The sequence below is a fragment of the Rhinopithecus bieti genome, unplaced genomic scaffold (assembly GCF_001698545.2).
Source record: "Rhinopithecus bieti isolate Rb0 unplaced genomic scaffold, ASM169854v2 scaffold_19615, whole genome shotgun sequence".
Classification (NCBI taxonomy): domain Eukaryota; kingdom Metazoa; phylum Chordata; class Mammalia; order Primates; family Cercopithecidae; genus Rhinopithecus; species Rhinopithecus bieti.
The window spans coordinates 120,357-138,074 of NW_016809466.1; the positions used below are offsets into that span (position 1 = coordinate 120,357).

Genomic DNA, 17,718 nt, shown 5'->3' on the forward strand with positions numbered 1-17,718 from the left:
CAAGGTTTCACCATGTTGGCCAGGCTAGTCACGAACTCCTGACCTCAGGTGATCTGCTTGCCTTGGCCTCCCAAAGCACTGCAATTACACGCGAGAGCCACCACGCCTAGCCAACACAGGGCCTGTTTTGATCCCCCAGTTGTCCCAGACAGACCCTAACCTCAGATGGGTGTGCTGGAGGGCTGCAGCCCAGCTGGACAACCCCAGTCAAGGTTGGGGTTGACTGGGGTGCAGAGCAGCAGGTCCTGCAAACTACCCAAAGCTCTGCTTCATCCTCCTCCTCAGAACTGACATCTACTCCGGTTCTGGGTCTCATTTCCAGCGTAATAGTTCAAAGACAAAGAAAGAAAACAAATCCTAACCCCACAACCAGCTGAGGCAGCCCCTCCTGGTCACCCTTTGATGTTTGAGGACTGAACAATGGGGCTGATTGCGGATGAAAGATTTAAAGCCATCTTAATTAGAAGGAAAGAATGTCCTCGTGGTCGGCTGTTCTAAAAATACAGCTGTGCCCACATCTGGAGGGAAAGGGTGGGGGCCTGGGAGGTGGGGACGGTGGTTAGGCCAGAGTCTGAAGCACTGACGCCTGCATTCCTTGGGGCGAAGGGGGAGCCTCTAAGCAGGGCCCCTTGGAAGGGGGTGGGGAGATACCAAAGCAGCCAGTCTGCTGTGGCTAGACCACCTTCTGCAGGTTTGGGATGTGCAAGCAGTGGAACAGGTGTGCCTTCCTGCGTCTGCCCTCACCACTTCAAGAAAGTCCTCCCTGTGCCATGCCACAGCCTCGGTTTTCTCTTCTCTCCAAAGGGGCAACCAAATTTGTCATTTGTTTGCATTTCAAATACTCACTTTGCAACCTAATCTTGTATTTGTTTTGCATTATTCTTCTTTTCTTTCCTTTCCTTTTTTTTTTTTTTTTTTTTTGAGACGGAGTTTCATTCTTATTGCCCAGGCTGGAGTGCAATGGCGTGATCTCGGCTCACTGCAACCTCCGCTTCCTGGGTTCAAGCAATTCTCCTGCCTCAGCCTCCCGAGTAGCTGGGATTACAGGCACATACCACCACACCTGACTAATTTTTGTGTAGAGACAGGGTTTCGCCATGTTGGTCAGGCTGCTCTTGAACTCCTGACCTCAGGTGATCTGCCCACCTTGGCCTCCCAAAGTGCTGGGATTACAGGTGTGAGCCACTGTGCCTGGCTGTTTTGCATTCATTTTCTTAAAGAGGCCCTCCTAATCTCATGAAGGTAAAGGGCATTGGAGGGCTGGGTGAGTGTTTGGAGGAGGACGTGGAGGCAGAGGCTCTGGTAGTGTCACTGTGAGAGGATGGGTCACCTGGGTTCTCATCTCAGCCCACTGTTAGAAGCCTCCCATCCCAGCGGCCGGATAATCACCTGGCATGGGGAGCATGCCCCTAGTGGGAGCAGGGCCTGGCTGCTTGTTGGGGCTATCAGTGGATGCAAGCCGGGTGGGAGGTGTGGTGAACCTAGGCCTTGCTTTTTTTTTTTTTCTTTTTGAAATGGAGTTTTGCTCTTGTTACCCAGGCTCCAGCCTGGGTGTGCAGTGGCACAATCTCAGCTCACCGCAACCTCTGCCTCCCGGGTTCAAGCACTTCTCCTGCTCAGCCTCCCGAGTAGCTGGGATTACAGGCATGCGCCACCACACCCAGCTAATTTTGTATTTTTAGTAGAGACGGGGTTTCTCCATGTTGGTCAGGCTGGTCGTGAACTCCCGACCTCAAGTGGTCTGTCAGCCTCAGCCTCCCAAAGTGCTGGGATTACCGCACTCAGCTGAACCCAGGCCTTTCTGAACCTCTCCTTCTACCAGACCATGGCTCTGAGTCACTGGTCCTGGGCAGGGCCTTCCAGAGTGGTGGCCCCAGTCCCTAAAGATTAGTTTTGCTTTTGTAGAGATGGAGTGTCATGCTGTTGCCCAGGCTGGCCTCGAACTCCCGGGCTAAAGCAATCCTCCTGCCTCTGCTGGGACTACAGCCACACGCCACTCCGCCCAGCTTTTTCAAAGTCCAAGACAGAGCTGTCTCAGGTTTTATCTATGTAAGCTCACATCCCTGACCCTGCCAGATGGCTGACTCTGCCAAACAGATAATCTGTTTCTCCCCAAACACTGCCCACAGCGCTGAGCCTGAAAATAGCTGAGGCGGGGGAGGGGGAGGCCCCCACCAGAGGCTCTGGAGCTCTGGGGTGCTTGGCCGGAGGTGGCTTTGACATTCTGGCAGCGGCCACAGCAGGAAGTGGGTATTCCTGGCAATTTGCTCTGGGTCATGACAGTCAGGACACAGGCTCGGGCAGGTCTGGCAGCTGGGGGCTGAATGGGGATGGTTTCACAGCCATGAAGGGTCAGAGACAGTAAAACGAGGCCCAGACAGCAGGGAAGCAGCTCGTGAGTGGAGTCTCATGTGGGAAACACTCCCTGGGAGTCCAGAGGCTGCAAGAAAGTCTCACCTCCAAACCAGAGCTGGAAAAGGGTCTGGGGCTGCACAGTGTTAGCTGGTTGGTGACACCCCCACTCCCCTGTGGCCCAGCGATGGGGTCAGGGATAGCTCACTTCCTCTGCATGGATCCCTTCCATCACCCGTCATGGTGGCAAGCCCAGGACTGCTGATTTTGTGCCTCTTTAGTTGTGTGTCCTCAGGCAGGTTACTTAACCTCTCTGAGCCTATTTTCTCAACTGTAATAGTAACCTACTTCATCAGATGGTGATGAGGCTTCAGTGAGTTTAGTAAAAGCCACGGTATAGTCTGGCTATAGATCACTGAGAGGCTAATTATCTCCCGCCCTTCACGGGTCCTTGCCTAGTCCATGAGCAGCACACGGGCCCATTCCTGCCTCCCCACTTTTGCTCAAGCCTTTTTCCCTGCCTAGCACATCCCCTCCTCTTACTGTCCTCATCAGGAGCTCTCCTGCCCCACGGCTGCCCTTGACCACTCACCAGTGTATTTCCACTCCCTGCCTGGTATGGGATTCAGTGTCTCCTCCCCTGGCCAGAAGCTGAGCTCTTGCAGGAAAAAGGCACCCACAGCGACTCCCTCCCCAGCCCTGTAGGCCTCTGTGGCTGTTCCTGACCATAGGCCCATGAGAGTTCCTGGCTGAGAGGAGACAGCGAGGAACAGATCAGGCAGAGAGGACTGGCGGGGCCCTCCGGCTTCCTCTGTTGGTGCATTCTCGCTCACACGCATTCACTCATTCATAGCAGAGATGGGCCTTGGATGGGGAGGCCAGCTGTGTTTGTTACAGGAAGGGGCTTCCTCCCAGAAATCTCTGATAGCCTCATTATAGATCAGAGTACAACCTTGGAGCTGAAAGAGACTCTACATATGGACCCTTCTGACCCCCATCTCACAGACAGGGACACTGCAGAGAGGGAAGGGAGTGGCCAGGTCACAATGCCAGCCCCGAGGCTGCAGCTCCAGCCCTGGAGTCTAGGTCTGTCTTCACAGGGTTCCCTGTTTACCAAGGCCCTGCCTGTGCCAGCTCCACAGCAGAAACCAGGGGTAGAAGGGCTGTTACGTGGACAACAGAAGCCCCTCTGCACGAAGCAGGAATGACCAGGGCCACAGGAGGGAAGGAGCTGGGAGGACTGGGTGGAGGGCAGGGAGGGCTTCCACCCCACAGCACCCCAAGCTCACCTGCCCAATTCAACGAGTGGTCTCCCTCCCTTACTGGCCATTCACCTATGTCTCCGCCCAGTGGGGGCTCACTGTCCCCCACGCGGGGCAGGCCAGGAGCCCTCCTACCTTCACCCCCACTACCGAGCATTCACTGAGGCCTGTGGCTTCACCCATCCTGACCCTCCCGCTCCCTTGCTGTTAATGCGAGCCACTGCAGGCCACCACTCTCCTCCCCTGCTCATCTGATTAGGACAAAAACCACAGGCGACACACCTCTGCCTGGCCTGGCCCCGCTCCTCCCTCCCATCACAAGCAACTCTTCTTCCTTGCCTCCTTCACCTTCTCTCCCCTGCTCTCTTCCTCTCCCCCAGCTACCTCAGGGCCTTTGCACAGGCCCTTCCCCTATCCTGGCCTGGTTAGTGCAACCCATCCTCTGCCCCATTCTGCTTCCTCCCTCCCCATTCCCACCCAGAGACCAGCTTATTCCTGGAAAGTCCAGATTCTGCTACCAGGTTCAGAGGGCCAGGCCCAGGCTGCTCCCTCTGCAGCCTGACACAACCCACCTGGATGGTTTGTTGTTCTGGCACTCCGGCCACAAGCAGCTGCTGCTGTGTGGGTTCCGGCTTCCGTGCTAAAAATAGCCCGTGGCCCAGACAGGAAGGGCCAAGGGGAACACAGCTGCTTCTGGGAGGGGCTGGCTGGAAGCCTACTCACAGCAATTGCAGGGGTTCCTGTGCTCGAAGGGGGTGGGCCCCATGCTTACAGTCCCTGAGGAGAGGTCCCCCAATGGACAGGTGCTTAGGGCCCGAAAGAGGCACTGTGTGTCATCAAGAAGAAAATACAGCTGCATCAGCAGGTACACAAACATTCAGTTTGTTTCTGATTCTTGTGGTTAGTTACAACAGGCATGGACTGCCTTTAGAATAAAATATATTTAAAAATTAAGTGCTTGGGACTCTAACAGAAGTAGGTGAGCTCTGGTCCCTTTGAAGGTGATCAGGGAGGGCTTCCTGGAGTAGGAGGCACTTTTACCCTCTGCTCTTCCTCTCTTATTTTTTAAATTTTATTTATTTTGCTTTTTAAAAACACATTTATTTTATTATTTTATTATTTTTATTATTTTTGAGACAGAGTCTGTTCTATCGCCCAGGCTGGAGTGCAGTGGCACGATCTTGGCTCACCGCAACCTCCGCCCCCGGGGTTCAGGTGATTCTCCTGCCTCAGCCTCCTGAGTAGCTGGGATTACAGGTGAGTGCCACTTCACTCGGCTAATTTTTGTATCTTTAATAGAGACGGGGTTTTACCATGTTGGCCAGGCTGGTCTCCAACTCCTTACCTCAGGTGATCTGCCTGTCTTGGCCTCCCAAACTGCTGGGATTACAGGCATGAGCCAATGTGCCCAGCCAGGAAACATATTTTTAAAAATATATATTTTTAAGAGTCAGGGTCTCAGTCTGTCACCCAGGCTGGAGTGCAGTGGTGCAATCTCTGCTCATTGCAGCCTCGACCTCCCTGGCTCAAGGATCCTCTCGCCTCAGCCCCCTGGCTCTCCCCGCCTTCCCAGTTGGGGCTACAGGCATGCATCACCACGTCTGGCTAATTTTTGTATTTTTTGTAGAGATGGGGTTTCTGTATGTTGCCCAGGCTGGTCTTGAACTCCTGAGCTTAGGCAATCCGCCTTCCTCAGCCTCCCAAAGTGCTAGGACTATAGGCATGAGCCACCACACCCAGCCTTCCTCCTCTTTTTTTTTTTTTTTTAACAGAATGAATAGTTTAGAGAGCTGGGACAGTATTAGAGGAGAGAACCAGAAGCCTGAATAAGAGTTAGTGGTGGTGATGAGGCATAGGAGAGAAGGGAAAGGCCTAGAGAGTTCCATGGGAATGTCAGGTGTGACATAGGGGGCCGGGCATGGTGGCTCACGCCTGTAATCCCAGCACTTTGGGAATCCAAGGGACAATTGCTTGAGGACAGGGGTTTGAGACCAGCCTAAGCAACACAGTGAGACGCCATCTCTACAAAAAAAATTTAAAAATTAGCGGGACATGGTGGCATATGCCTGTTGTCCCAGCTACTTGGGAGGTTGAGGCGGGAGGATCACTTGAGAGCAGGAGGTTGAGGCTGCAGTGAGCTGTGATCACACCACTACTCTCCAGTCTGGGCAATAGAGCAAGACCCTGTCTCTAGAAAAAAACAAAAAACAAACAAACAAAGAAACGTGCAACATGGGGCTTTGGGTACAGAGCTGACTCCAGGCTTGGGGGCTGAGGATGGCCCCTCCTAGTGTGTGAGGCCAGTGAGGGGAGAAGCTGGGTGGGGTGAGTATACAGAGGACGCTCTCCTGTCTACAGACACTGAGAGGGCCTGGATAGGAGATCTAGGTGTCCTCTGGGAGTCAGCAGGAAGGGTCACAATGCCAGGGAGATGGCATGGGGAGCAGAGCCCATTGTCACCTTACCCCACAGGTCCCCCGCCCATCCACCGTCCTCAGCACAAGAGAAAGAAGGCTGGCCCAGCCGGCAGGTCTGCCACCCTGAGGTTAGTGTAAGGCACTTCTTCACTAGGACCCTGGGAACTTGGGGATAACCAGGGCTTCTCTCCATAAAGAATTATGTGGAGGGGCTCAAGGGTCCAAGGAGAAGTGGACCTAGTGTTTCCAGAGTGGCCTGTTCTGGGCCTCAGACTGGACAAAAAAGAATGGAGGTCTGCCCCAGGCCCGTTTTGCTTCCCTCTATGCCTTAGTTTCCCCATTTGAGGATATCCTGGGGCTCTGGAAAGGGAGCCTCTTCAGTGGACTCAGCCGCTGCTCCCTGGATGTCCTGCCATGCTCCCTCCCAGCCTTGGCTGGCCCGTCCCACCCACCCCAGGCTCCTGGCCTCCCAGGAATGTGCTTCTCAGCCCCCAATCTGGGCGCCTGCCTTATCGGCCCCTAATCGAAGGGGAGACAGACGCCCTGGTCGACAATGACGGCCCCTCCTGTTAGCCCCAGCCTGACCCTGAGTTGAGGGCCAGCCAGCGCCTGCTAAGTGCCTGGAGGAGGAATACCTCCCCTTCCCTACGCTGACATGAAACCCGACCTCCTGTACCGGCTCCTTTGTGCCCGCTGGGCGCCCGCGCCGGCGTCAGAGGCCCTGGGTCCCTGCCCTGCCGCACACTGTGGCTGCCAGGGTGGGATTTGCTCTGCCTGGCATGTTTCCAACATGACCTTAGCCTGCTTTGCTGGAAAACCAAGGTTGTCTGCGGGGGTCCCCTCACCCTGCTCCCAGTCCCTAACCCCTCAGAGTCTTGGTCCAACCCCTGCTGTATGAAGCCAGATCTTCTCACATCCCTCCAGCAAATGCACATCCCTCCAGCACTCCAGGCTCTCCCCCTCCCCTCCAGAGCAGGGAGGAAGGCTGCTGAACCCACTCGCATCAGGCACTGGTCTCACCCCACTCCCCAGGGAACCCCCCTCAGGGCGCTTGTGGGACCCTCATGCTCTTGGGATCCACCTGAGAACCTTCTCAGCCAGTTCTCCCTCTTGGCCAGTTCCAGTCTCCTCGGGGGACCTCAGAGCCCTGTCCAGAGCATCCCTCGTCTTCCACACTTCCCTCCAAGGCTGCACTCCCCTTGCTTGTGAAGGCACATCCATTTGTGTGCCTCCCTCTCCCTCCTGCCTGCCATTATCCTGGTTACCAGGAGCCTTAGCATGGCTGCAACTCAGTCCCTTCCCAGGCCACGTCTCCCTGGATTATCACTGCCTGGCTCCTGAAGCCGTTTCCCGGCTCAGCCTCCCTTGGCCTCCCCAGCTGGGGCTGCCTTCCCTCCCTGGCTACTGCGGGTCAGGCTACCCAGGCCTGGCCTCTTTTCTCCATTGACCCTTGCCCCTTGAGCATCTCACACATGCCCAAAGCTACACATACCATTGATCTACTACTGGATGACAGCACCCACATTAGGACTGTCTGCTCCAACCCCTACCCCAACACCACACTCAGATTGTTCCAAGCGATGTCACACAGATGCCTCAAATTTGATGAGGCCAGAACAGGACCCTCTATCCCCCTCACCTTCTCCCCACGAGTCCTCCATCTCAACAAAGACGACCACCATCCATCCACTCTGCAGCTCAGGCCTCTGAATCCGCTTGGACTCCCCTCTCTCAGCCCTGACCCATCTGTGGGCAAACCCGTATCCCACCCTGCCTCGTCCTCCAGATTCCACCCCCCCAAATAATCGCTGTCCCTTAAAGCCTCCCCCTGCTCACGGATTCCTCTGGTAGTCCACTACCCTAAGAGCAAACACAGAGGGTTTTGTTTTGTTTTGTTTAAGTTTAGTAACATATACATAACATAAAATTTGTCCAAACTATTTTTAAGTGTTCAGTTCAGTGGTTTAAACATTCTTATGCAACCATCCCCACCATCCATCTCCAGAACGTTTTCATTTTCCCAAACTGAAACTGCACTCATTAAACAATAACTCCCTGATCCTTCTCATATAGGTGGAACCATACAGTATTTGTCTTTTTGTGACTGCTTTTTTTTTTTTTTTTTGAGACAGAGTCTCACTCTGTTGCCCGGGCTGGAGTGCAGTGGCATAATCTCGGCTCACCGAAACCTCCATCTCCCGGGTTCAAGCGATTCTCCTGCCTCAGCCTCCCGAGTAGCTGGGATTACAGGTGCATGCCACCACACCCAGCTAATTTTTGTATTTTTAGTAGAGACGGGGTTTCACCGTGTTGGCCAGGCTGGTCTCAAACTCCTGACCTCAGGTGATCCACCTGCCTCGGCCTCCCAAGTGCCGGGATTACAGGTGTGAGCCACTGCGTCCAGCCTTGTGACTGGTTTACGTTACTGAGCTTAATGTCTTCAAGGGTCACCCATGTTGCATCATGTGTCAGAATTTCAGTCCTTTAAGGTTGAATGGTATTGTTTTGCATGTAGACACCACACTTGGTCTGTCTCATTGCTGGGTGAACCGATGTGAACCACTGTGAATAATGGGGCTATGAACATGGGTGTATGAATATCTGTTTAAGTCCCTGCTTTTGATTCTCTTGGATATGTACCCACAAGTAGCATTGCTGGATCACACGATAATTCTAATTTTAGTTTTTTGAGTCATGGTCATATTGTTTTTCACAGCAGATGCACCATTTTATATTCCCACCAATGGTGCCCAAGGATTCCAATTTCCCCATATCCTAGACAACACTTTATTGTTTTGCTTTTCACAGTTACCATCCTAATGGACACAGGGATCCTTGTAAAGTGACAAACTTCACATCTTCCCAAAGGCATCCCAGGTTACCCCACCTAGCACTGCGGACCCCCACGTGTCTCCACCCCTTAGTTGGCAATACTCTCATCAAGTGTCAGCACTAGCTTATTGTATTGACTGCCTCCTGGCTGGACTCTAAGAGACAGTGTCTTTTACTGGATGCTGTATCCCCAGCATAGAGTTGTTTAGTAAACGGAGTAAGGAAGGAAGGAAGGGAGGGAGGGAGGGAGGGGAAGGGAAGGGAAGGAGGGAAGGAGGGAAGGAGGGAAGGAGGGAAGAAGGAGGGAAGGAGGGAGGAAATTTCTATTTTCCACCAAAATATTGAGGCTCTCTCCTGCCTGTCCACTTGCTCTGGTGCGCCTCTCCAACCGTCGGGCCCCACCTGGACTCAATCCCCCAGTCCAGCCGCTCCTTCCGTGGGCCCCCAAGAAGAACCCTGACAGGGGCCAGCACATTTGACTGGGGCCCTGGAGGTTTGGACACATTCCCGAATACCTCCCTGCTGTGGGTCTGGTGGGCCTATCTCGGGTTCGCAGCGAGGAGAACGTTGTGGCTAGGTCGTCAGTGAGCTGGAAGTGAGCTAGCACTGTCTGGGCCGCCACACTCCCTGCGCCCCCCACGCGCCCCGCTACGCGCCCGCCCCCCACGCGCCCCGCCCCTTCCTGTTTTGCCTCGCCTGCTCGGGTCTTCGCTCCTCTAATCCTACGATCTTAGCCCCGCCCCCGTGGTGTCGTGGGTCCTCACTACTGGTCCTCTCCTAGAAAGCCGCGAAGTGACCAGTTCCTCATTGGCCACACGTTCTCCCGCGCCACCACCGCAGCCACAACAACCGCCACGTGCTCAACCTTGGCGCCTGCCCATTGGCCACCAGCCTCTACCCGCCCACTCTCCCTTTCCGTCCCAATTGCCCTCTTCCTCCTTCCATTGGCTGCAGGTCCCAGGGGCTCTCTTTTCAGCCGGGGCGCGCAGCGCCTCGGATGCGGATTGGTAGAAGGCGGGGCTGGGAGGCGGGTTAAAGAGCGCGTTGCTGGCTGGGCCACGCGTGCTTGAGAAGGTTCAATGGCGTGGCAGGGACTAGCGGCCGAGTTCCTGCAGGTGCCGGCGGTGACGCGGGCTTACACCGCAGCCTGTGTCCTCACCACCGCGGCGGTGGTAAGCGGCCGGGCGGACCGGACGTGGCTTTGGTTACAGCCTCTGGCGGGAGGGTGAGGGTTGCCATGGTTACGGCGTGCCTCCCTGGCAGCTCTTGACTGGCCCCTGGTTCTACAGCAGCTGGAGCTCCTCAGCCCGTTTCAACTCTACTTCAACCCGCACCTTGTGTTCCGGAAGTTCCAGGTGAGGCCGCCCCGCCCCGCCCACCCCGCACCTGACCGCCCACCCCGCACCTGACCGCCCGTACTCCGCAGGTCTGGAGACTCGTCACCAATTTCCTCTTTTTTGGGCCCCTGGGATTCAGCTTCTTCTTCAACATACTCTTCGTGTATCCTGCGCCCTGTGGACATAGGCTGGGTGGAGGGCAGGCCCGCCAGGCTGGGAGAGCCCGGGACGGGGAAACTGAGGCCCCGCCTGGTGGCACTTCCTATACCGATGCCATAGGTTCCGCTACTGCCGCATGCTGGAAGAGGGCTCCTTCCGCGGCCGCACGGCCGACTTCGTCTTCATGTTTCTCTTCGGGGGCGTCCTGATGACCGTATCCTTCCCGCAGGCTGTGGAACCTCGGGCTAGGGCGCCTCGGGGTCCGGCCTGTGTTGGTCCTGGGGCTTGACGTGAACAGCCATACCAGAAAGGGACACAGTCGCTCTCTCTAGCTTAGTATGTGTTGAGGGTCGACTTTGTGCTCAGCTGCAGGGGCCAGGGCTAGATCTTCAGTGCTGTATGCAAAATACAAGGCGATGCACAAAGGAGCCAGGTGGGGTGTCAGGGCCACTAGCTGAGCCCTGAATGTGAGTAGCCGGGAGAAACTGGGGCAGGGACAGGCAGTGGTTGGACCTTGGGATGAGGCTGTAGGTGTGAAGGGCAGATCTCGTGGGACCTGAAGCGGACTGTCTGTCGCCTTTATTGGACGGGCTCATCTTGATGAGGGAATAGCACAGAGGGGGGATGAGGGGAAGAATTCCAGGGACTTGAGAAGTCAGAGGGGCCCTGAGCTTGGGCTGAGGCCTGCCACCAGAGCACCTTGACTCTGGCCCAGCTGCTGGGATTCCTGGGCAGCCTGTTCTTCCTGGGCCAGGCCCTCATGGCCATGTTGGTGTACGTGTGGAGCCGCCGCAGCCCTCGGGTGAGGGTCAACTTCTTCGGCCTGTTCACTTTCCAGGCACCGTTCCTGCCTTGGGCGCTCATGGGCTTCTCGCTGCTGCTGGGCAACTCCATCCTCGTGGACCTGCTGGGTGAGCCTCCTGGTACATCCAGTCCACCCCAGGCTGGCCACTCCCCTCAGGACACGCTGCTTATGCCCTGGGGCCCCTCTCCCATTCCTGCTGGAGCTCTGCTCACATCTGGACCTCTCATCTGGCTCCATCCCCATCTTCCTGCCCTCCCAGCTGCTGTGCTCTTACAGCCCCTCAAGCCACCCGGCCCACATAATTTGCATCTTCAGGGCTGATCTGCTGATGCTTGCGTGGTTCTGATGGGGGTGGGGATGGGCGGGGCAGGGTTCCTGCCCCGTGGCTCCCACTCCTCCACTATTCTCAGGCCCTCCCCTCCCTGTGTCCTGTCTGCTTCTGGGCCCTTTAAGCTTGTCCTTCAGGGCCCACCCTGGGCTGACACTCTGTGCAAGATTTTGGGGAACTCATGCTCTGGGGCCTGCAGGGCCACCAGGCTGTGGATGGGGGCCTGGGGCAGGCTCTGCTGGTCTAGGACTCTGGGCTGTGGAGGGTGACCCTGCAGTCCGTGGCTGTCTCACAGGGATTGCCGTGGGCCACATCTACTACTTCCTGGAGGATGTCTTCCCCAACCAGCCTGGAGGCAAGAGGCTCCTGCTGACCCCTGGCTTCCTGTGAGTGTTGAGAGTCCTCTCTCCCTCTCCCCGCCCTCAGATGGATCCCCACCGATGGGGACCTGTGCTGGCCTCTGCTCAACATGGGCCTCTCCCCACAGAAAGCTGCTTCTGGATGCCCCTGCAGAAGACCCCAATTACCTGCCCCTCCCTGAGGAACAGCCAGGACCCCATCTGCCACCCCCGCAGCAGTGACCCCCCACTGAGGGCCAGGCCTAAGAGGCTTCTGGCAGCTTGCATCCTACCTGTGATCCCTACTTGGGGCAGAAAAAACCCATCCTAAAGGCTGGGTCCATGCAAGGGCCCACCCGAATAAACAGAATGACCTGCAGTCTCTCGGCCCACAGCACTGGCTTCCCCACCTCACCCAGCCACATCCTTCTCTGCCTGCCCCGTCCTCACTCAGTGTGGCCTCTCAGCCCAACTGTAGGTGGTAGGATAGGGTGCCCATAGAGGGCAAAGAAACTGCCCATGGTTGCCCGGCTGAGCTTTGAGCTCACAGGTGACAGGCTCAGGGTTCTCATCCTGGCCCTACCAGGGCTTTTGGGCAAGTCCTGCCCACCATAGGCCTCTGCTCCGTGCCACCAGATTTCGGCTGCTGGGGCCAGGACAGGCCTCTCCTAGACTGTGCCGAGCCAGCCTACAGATAGATGTTGCGGCCAGTGGTGCCTTCAGGCTGATGCCGATCTAGCCTCTCCTGTTCCTCATCAGCCACCCTGACAGGTGGGCCTATAACTCATTTATCATCTGGTGACACCAAAGCCCCATGGAGTCAGGTGCAAAAGAGGGCCAGGACTGGGTCTTTCTTCTGCCCTTTCTATGACCCCAGAGCCTTAAAGTTTTCACCTTAGCAGAGTCCTGAGACTAGGTGAGGGAGGGACTTCTGGAAGGTTCTGTTCCTGCTCTTTTTAGCTGAGGACCTGTGTGAGCCTTATCTGACCCCTACGGCTCACTTTTCTCTTCTGACCTGGCAGCTTTCCTTGTTGCTCTAGGCCTGTCCATGTTGTGGTTTATTTCTGGATGCTCAGTGGCACGGGGCCTCCTCCAGCTACAGGTTGTCATTTTCATGGTAACAACACTGTTCTCTGTTGAATCTGCCCTCCACGTTGTAGCCAGACCTTGTGGAGCTGACTCTGCGGCGGTGTGAACTGGTAGTCAGGAGTGAGGGCCCAGCCTCCCCGGCACCTCCCAGCCAGGTGGCCCTGCCCGACCTGTGGGGTGAGGCAGCCAAGGTTCCTTCCATCCCACCAGTTGTGGAGACACAGGGCTGCCTCACCCTTTCATTGCCAAGGTTCCTGCCTCATGGATGGAACAAACACCTCAGCAATGAAACCTGTTCATGTCCAAGAGCAGCTGGGCTGGGAATCTTCCCTTTTGTTCAAGGCCTTCCAGTAAGGCCCAGCTGTCCCCTTGCTGTGCGTGGGGCTCTGGGGAGTTCCACTCTTTGATGGAGGGCAGAGGCCCTGAGTGCAAACTCCCTCGGTAGAGTCTCATGCTAACATGTGCTCAAAGGAGCCCCCATCTCACATCCCAGCGACCAAGAACCTCAATCCCTAATCGGAGCTCTGCCTCTGCCCACATGGGGCCCTACCCCACCTCCAGGGAGCACAGCAATCTCTGACCCTAGCCCTGCCCTGGCAGCCAGGGACTTGCCAACAGCTGAGGGTGGCAGCAGTCTGTGCTGGGATCTGTGCCCACTCCCTTCAGTGAGGCTGGAGCTGCGAGCCAGTTTGCTGCCCTCCCAGATCCTATGTCCATTCTAAAGAGTGGGGACCCCTCCCTATTACAGATGAGAACACAGAGGGGACACGAACTCCTTGGAGGCAGGGCTGGGAAGGGACCTTGGGCTCTGTCTCCTCCCTGCACCGTGTCAACCCTAAGAGCTGGCACCAGGCCAGGAGGGCTATTCCCATATTCCTCACAGCTGGCCTGTGAGGCAGGAGCTGGCCCAGGCCACAGCACCTGCTGGGGTGGGAAAGGGCCCCAGTTGACCTGGCTATGGGTGCCGCTGGAGCTAGAATAGCCCTCCTGCACCCAGGCTGGCGACAGCCCAGCAGTGCCCACACAGGACTGGGCCCTCCGCAGGGGACTTCAGAGCAGCAAGGCCCCAGCTGGCAGTAGCCTGACCATCTGAACACAGCAGAGCCAGCGCGGCCCAGGGACAACAGGAGAGCTCACGGCACCTTTCTGAGGCCAAGCAAGGGGAGCAGGGTTAGGGCTGTTGCTGAAAGGCAGAGAGCCTCTGCCCTGAGCCTCACAGCCACTCTTCTCAGCTCTCTGGATCTGGAAGGAGAACAGGTTGAGGGGAGCTGAGGTGCTACCAGAAGCCCCATTCACCCTCACCCGCCCACCTGGGAATCTGAGGCAGAGGAGGGCGAGGCCTGTGTGCCAGCCTTGTTCACATGCCACCTTTGTCCCCCCAAGCCTCAGCCCCACTTCTGGCTCTCATTATTTTTATGCTAAAACTTTGAAGAAATTGAACATGACCTGTTGCCTTTTATTTAAAAACTGTTACTAGCCCTGCCTGGGGCTCCTATACAAAAACAAAACACAACCTAAAATAAGGTTTCTTCCTGACCCCAGAGACTGGGGAGGGGCGGGGAGGGTGGGGGGCAGGACTGGGGCTCAGCAAATGGAATGTGTGCCGGGAAGGGCCACCCGGAAGCCGCCACTCCACCCCCACCCCGATCCTCAGGATGGCGCTGGGCTGTCCCCTCGCTTCTGTCCTTGCCAGAAGATGGAGGAGAGGCGGCCCAATCTTCTGAGATGCTCCGTGGGAGCCGCGTGCTGATGGGCTGGTTACCAGGCTGGGGCTGTGTTGGCGAGACGCCTCATCCGCCTGGAAGAGGAGTGGGGAGGGCAATGAGTCAGGGCCAGTTCCCAGCCTGGCCGCTGCCCTTCCCAAGGCTCTACAGGGCAGCCAGGTATGGGGGTGGGAACAGAGGCAGGATATGGCCCCCAGCAGGTCTGGACTCAGCCTTCTCTCAGCCTCACCTGTCTGCCACTCAAGCCCTGCTCATCACTCCAGGGACCCCAAAACCTGGATCTGGGCTGTGGTCAGACCCTCAGCCTGAGGAATTCTGTTTGTTCCCTGCAGGGAAACATACTCTGGGGCTTGGATGGGGCCTCATCACCCAGAAGGCTGCCTGGATGGGGCCTCATCATTCAGAAGCCTGCCTGCCTCTAGCAACACTAGAGGTTCCCAAAGACCATGGGAGACTGGGAAAGGCAATGGCCCTGCCCCTGCCTGGAAAGCCAGGTGCCTGTAGGCAGAGCCCAGGACCACAGGGCCAGGGGTACCTCGTGTTCCTGTCCTGGTCGCGGATCTTCTTCTCCATCTCGGCGTCTGTCAGCGTCTCCAGCAGCGGGCACCACTGGTCCGCATCGCCCGTGTTCCGGATGGCAATCTCCACTGTGGGCAGAGGGTTCTCACTACGAGGGGAGGCAGTGAAAGGAATGACTTTTCCAGCTACAGATGGAGAGTCCTCAGAAAGCTCTGGCCCCTGTCTGTGCCCTGCTCCTCCCAGCAGCACTGTTGGCACCTAGGGGATGCTCCAGTCACCTGAACCCCAAGGGAGCTGCTGGAGGCGCCAGCACCTCTCCAGAACAAGAGTGGTGTCACCATGACCCCACGGGCTTCCCTTCAAAGTGAACTTTCAACAGGCCCTTTGCGCCCAGCATCTCTCTGTCTCTGAGATGGAGGAGGGGGCCATTGGCTGTGGAGGTGGTCCTCCTTGACAGGACAGCATGGGCTGGGCCACGCTGATGCCACAGTGCCACAGTCAGGAGGTGGAACCCATAGGAGCAGGAGGACTGTATGCTCCACCCAGTGTCCAGAGCCAGGGCCCACTGATCAGGGAAAAGGGATGGATGGTGAATGAGAGCAAAGGAGTCTCCCAGAAGTCCCCAGCGCCCCACTACTGAGGGCTACTGCACAGCCTGTTTCTGCATGTTCTACACACTTGCCCCTCAGCCCACCTCCTGGCCAAACAAAACCCCCGGAGAGGCTGGTCTGTGCTTAGGATCAGACAGCTGGCTGGCAGGGAGCTGGACTGAAGCCATATCCCTGGACCACACTCTGCCCTGGGTCTCGTAAGGACCACCCGACTCTGTCCCAAGGTACCCTCCTCTTGCCAAGGGGATACAGCAGAGGAGGGGGCAGCAAGGGCAGAGGCCACACAGGCATGGGGTGGACACAGGAGTACTGGGGTAGGTGGGAGGGTGGCTGGCTGCCCCCTTTCTGGGCCTTGATTTGCAAGTCTGTGATAGGACGCTAAAGAGACCACAGCTGTGGATGCCACAGGGCCTGTGTGCCTCCCACATGCAGTGGCTCCTGTCACCCCCACCTCTGAGAGAGCAGCTTTGGGTGCTGACAGTGTTTCCCGGTTGAGTGACACCAGACCCCTGGCTTGGCAGAAGGCCTCAGACTGCGGTCCTAACCATGACTCTCCCACTTCCCCTCCCCTCTCCACGGTCCTTTCCTTTCTCCTCCACTTGGCTCTCCCTAGGCTCAGCCCTGGGAGAAGGACACCCTGCCAGCCCGGGGCCCTGCAAAACACGGTGAGTTCTGGGAGGAGCAAGGACAGGCCAGGCTCAGGGGAAGCGCCAGGCGGACACTGATAGAATAAGAGAGGACAGGTCCCTGCAAACCTCATCTGGAATATGGAAACATTTATTGCTGTGAAAGGCTTTTGAAAGATGACTGTTATTAAAGCAGCCAACACACATCCACTGAGGGAGCTTCCTAGGGGCCAGGGACCTTCTCACGGCCTCCCTGTAGCCGGTGCTCAAGGTTGTGGGACGGGTCTGCCTGCAGAGCGAGCCCCGGCTCCCTACATCCACACCAGTGAGCGCACACGCAGCACCAGGAGCCATGAGCCAGTTCCAGGTTGGGCTCGGTGCTGCTCTCCTCAGCCTGGGGTCTCGGGGACTGTGAGCACACAAGGCACAGCACAGGGCACTGGCTGCGGCTGGCTCTCCCTGCAGCAGGCCTGACCCCTCACAGCTGACGCTCAGCCCACCAGGTCCATGCTCATGAGTCCCAGAAGCTCGAGCTCATGCTGGTGATGCAGAGGCAGGGCCAGAGGCAGTGTCGGCACCCCAACCTGTGTGGGCCTCTGGGGCTAGCCCATCCTCAGCAGCTCCTGACAGCTGGTCCCCGGCCAGCATGGGCGGGGGGAGGGGGGGAGGTGAGCAGTCTAGGGACGGCCCCAGCCTCAGACCTCAAACAGCATTCCTCACCATGAGGGCTCCCAGCAGCCTTCCTTGGAGGGCAGACATGAAAGGCACCGAGCCCACACCGAGGGGAGCAAAACATGTTTTCCTCTTAAATAAGAGCTGGTGAGTGGGTCCCAGAGGCTTCTTTGTTTACCTCCCCTTGACACTGGGAAGATTCCACTCCAGTGGGTTTGTTCTAAAATAAATGCTCGCACCAACCACGTTAAGAATGGGCCTAGAGCCAGCACTAGCCTGCCTTGGGTTTTGGGGGGTATATGGGCAGGGAGATGCTGTCCTGAGTTTCAAACGGTGCTGGGGACCCTGGAAGCCACCCTGCTCCCCACTCCTTCCAGGGAATTCTGGTTCATGGGCTTCGAAGCCACCAGGGACCCCAGACCTTCCTACCACCTAAAGTGTCCAGGTGGGGACAAAGAGACCCAGGCAGGGATGGTCATGTCTGAGTTGACAGAGCCAGGACTGATGCCGGTCGAGTATCTTGAGGTTTACTTTCAATGTGATCTCACTTTCATGACCTCACGTGATGCAACAGACAAGTATTATCCCCACGTTACAAATTACAAAATATAGATAGACTTCAAGGAAAACGACCTGCCCACAGCCAC

General features: G+C 56.9%; 2 protein-coding genes across 9 annotated transcripts in view; one reads left to right on the forward strand and one right to left on the reverse strand.

Annotated features, from left to right (window-relative positions):
- The first annotated feature begins 9,716 nt into the window (after positions 1-9,716).
- DERL3 (derlin 3) lies at positions 9,717-14,371 on the forward strand. Of its 7 annotated transcripts, XR_001888662.1 has the most exons (8): positions 9,741-10,035; positions 10,153-10,218; positions 10,290-10,363; positions 10,480-10,573; positions 11,054-11,270; positions 11,788-11,878; positions 11,980-12,601; positions 13,964-14,371. XR_001888662.1 is itself a non-coding variant. In XM_017889495.1 (7 exons), the coding sequence occupies exons 1-7, from the start codon at positions 9,943-9,945 to the stop codon at positions 12,071-12,073; spliced, it is 726 nt and encodes a 241-aa protein (XP_017744984.1). In that variant the 5' UTR covers positions 9,717-9,942; the 3' UTR covers positions 12,074-12,209. The 7 variants fall into 7 exon arrangements, 6 of the variants coding, with proteins under 6 accessions (XP_017744984.1, XP_017744987.1, XP_017744989.1 ...); XM_017889495.1 differs by lacking the exon at positions 13,964-14,371 and having other exon boundaries at positions 9,717-10,035; positions 10,156-10,218; positions 11,980-12,209; XM_017889498.1 differs by lacking the exon at positions 11,980-12,601 and having other exon boundaries at positions 9,729-10,035.
- Positions 14,345-17,718, reverse strand: part of SMARCB1 (SWI/SNF related BAF chromatin remodeling complex subunit B1) — a 45,669-nt gene continuing 42,295 nt past the window's right edge. Inside the window, exons 8-9 of one of the 2 annotated variants that reach the window (XM_017889493.1) lie at positions 15,179-15,310; positions 14,345-14,717 (exon numbers count right to left, since the gene is read on the reverse strand). In XM_017889493.1, the coding sequence (XP_017744982.1) occupies positions 14,678-14,717; positions 15,179-15,310 (172 nt within the window). In that variant the 3' untranslated portion in view covers positions 14,345-14,677. The remainder of the gene's footprint in view (positions 14,718-15,178; positions 15,311-17,718) is intronic. The other variant, XM_017889494.1, reaches the window with a different exon arrangement.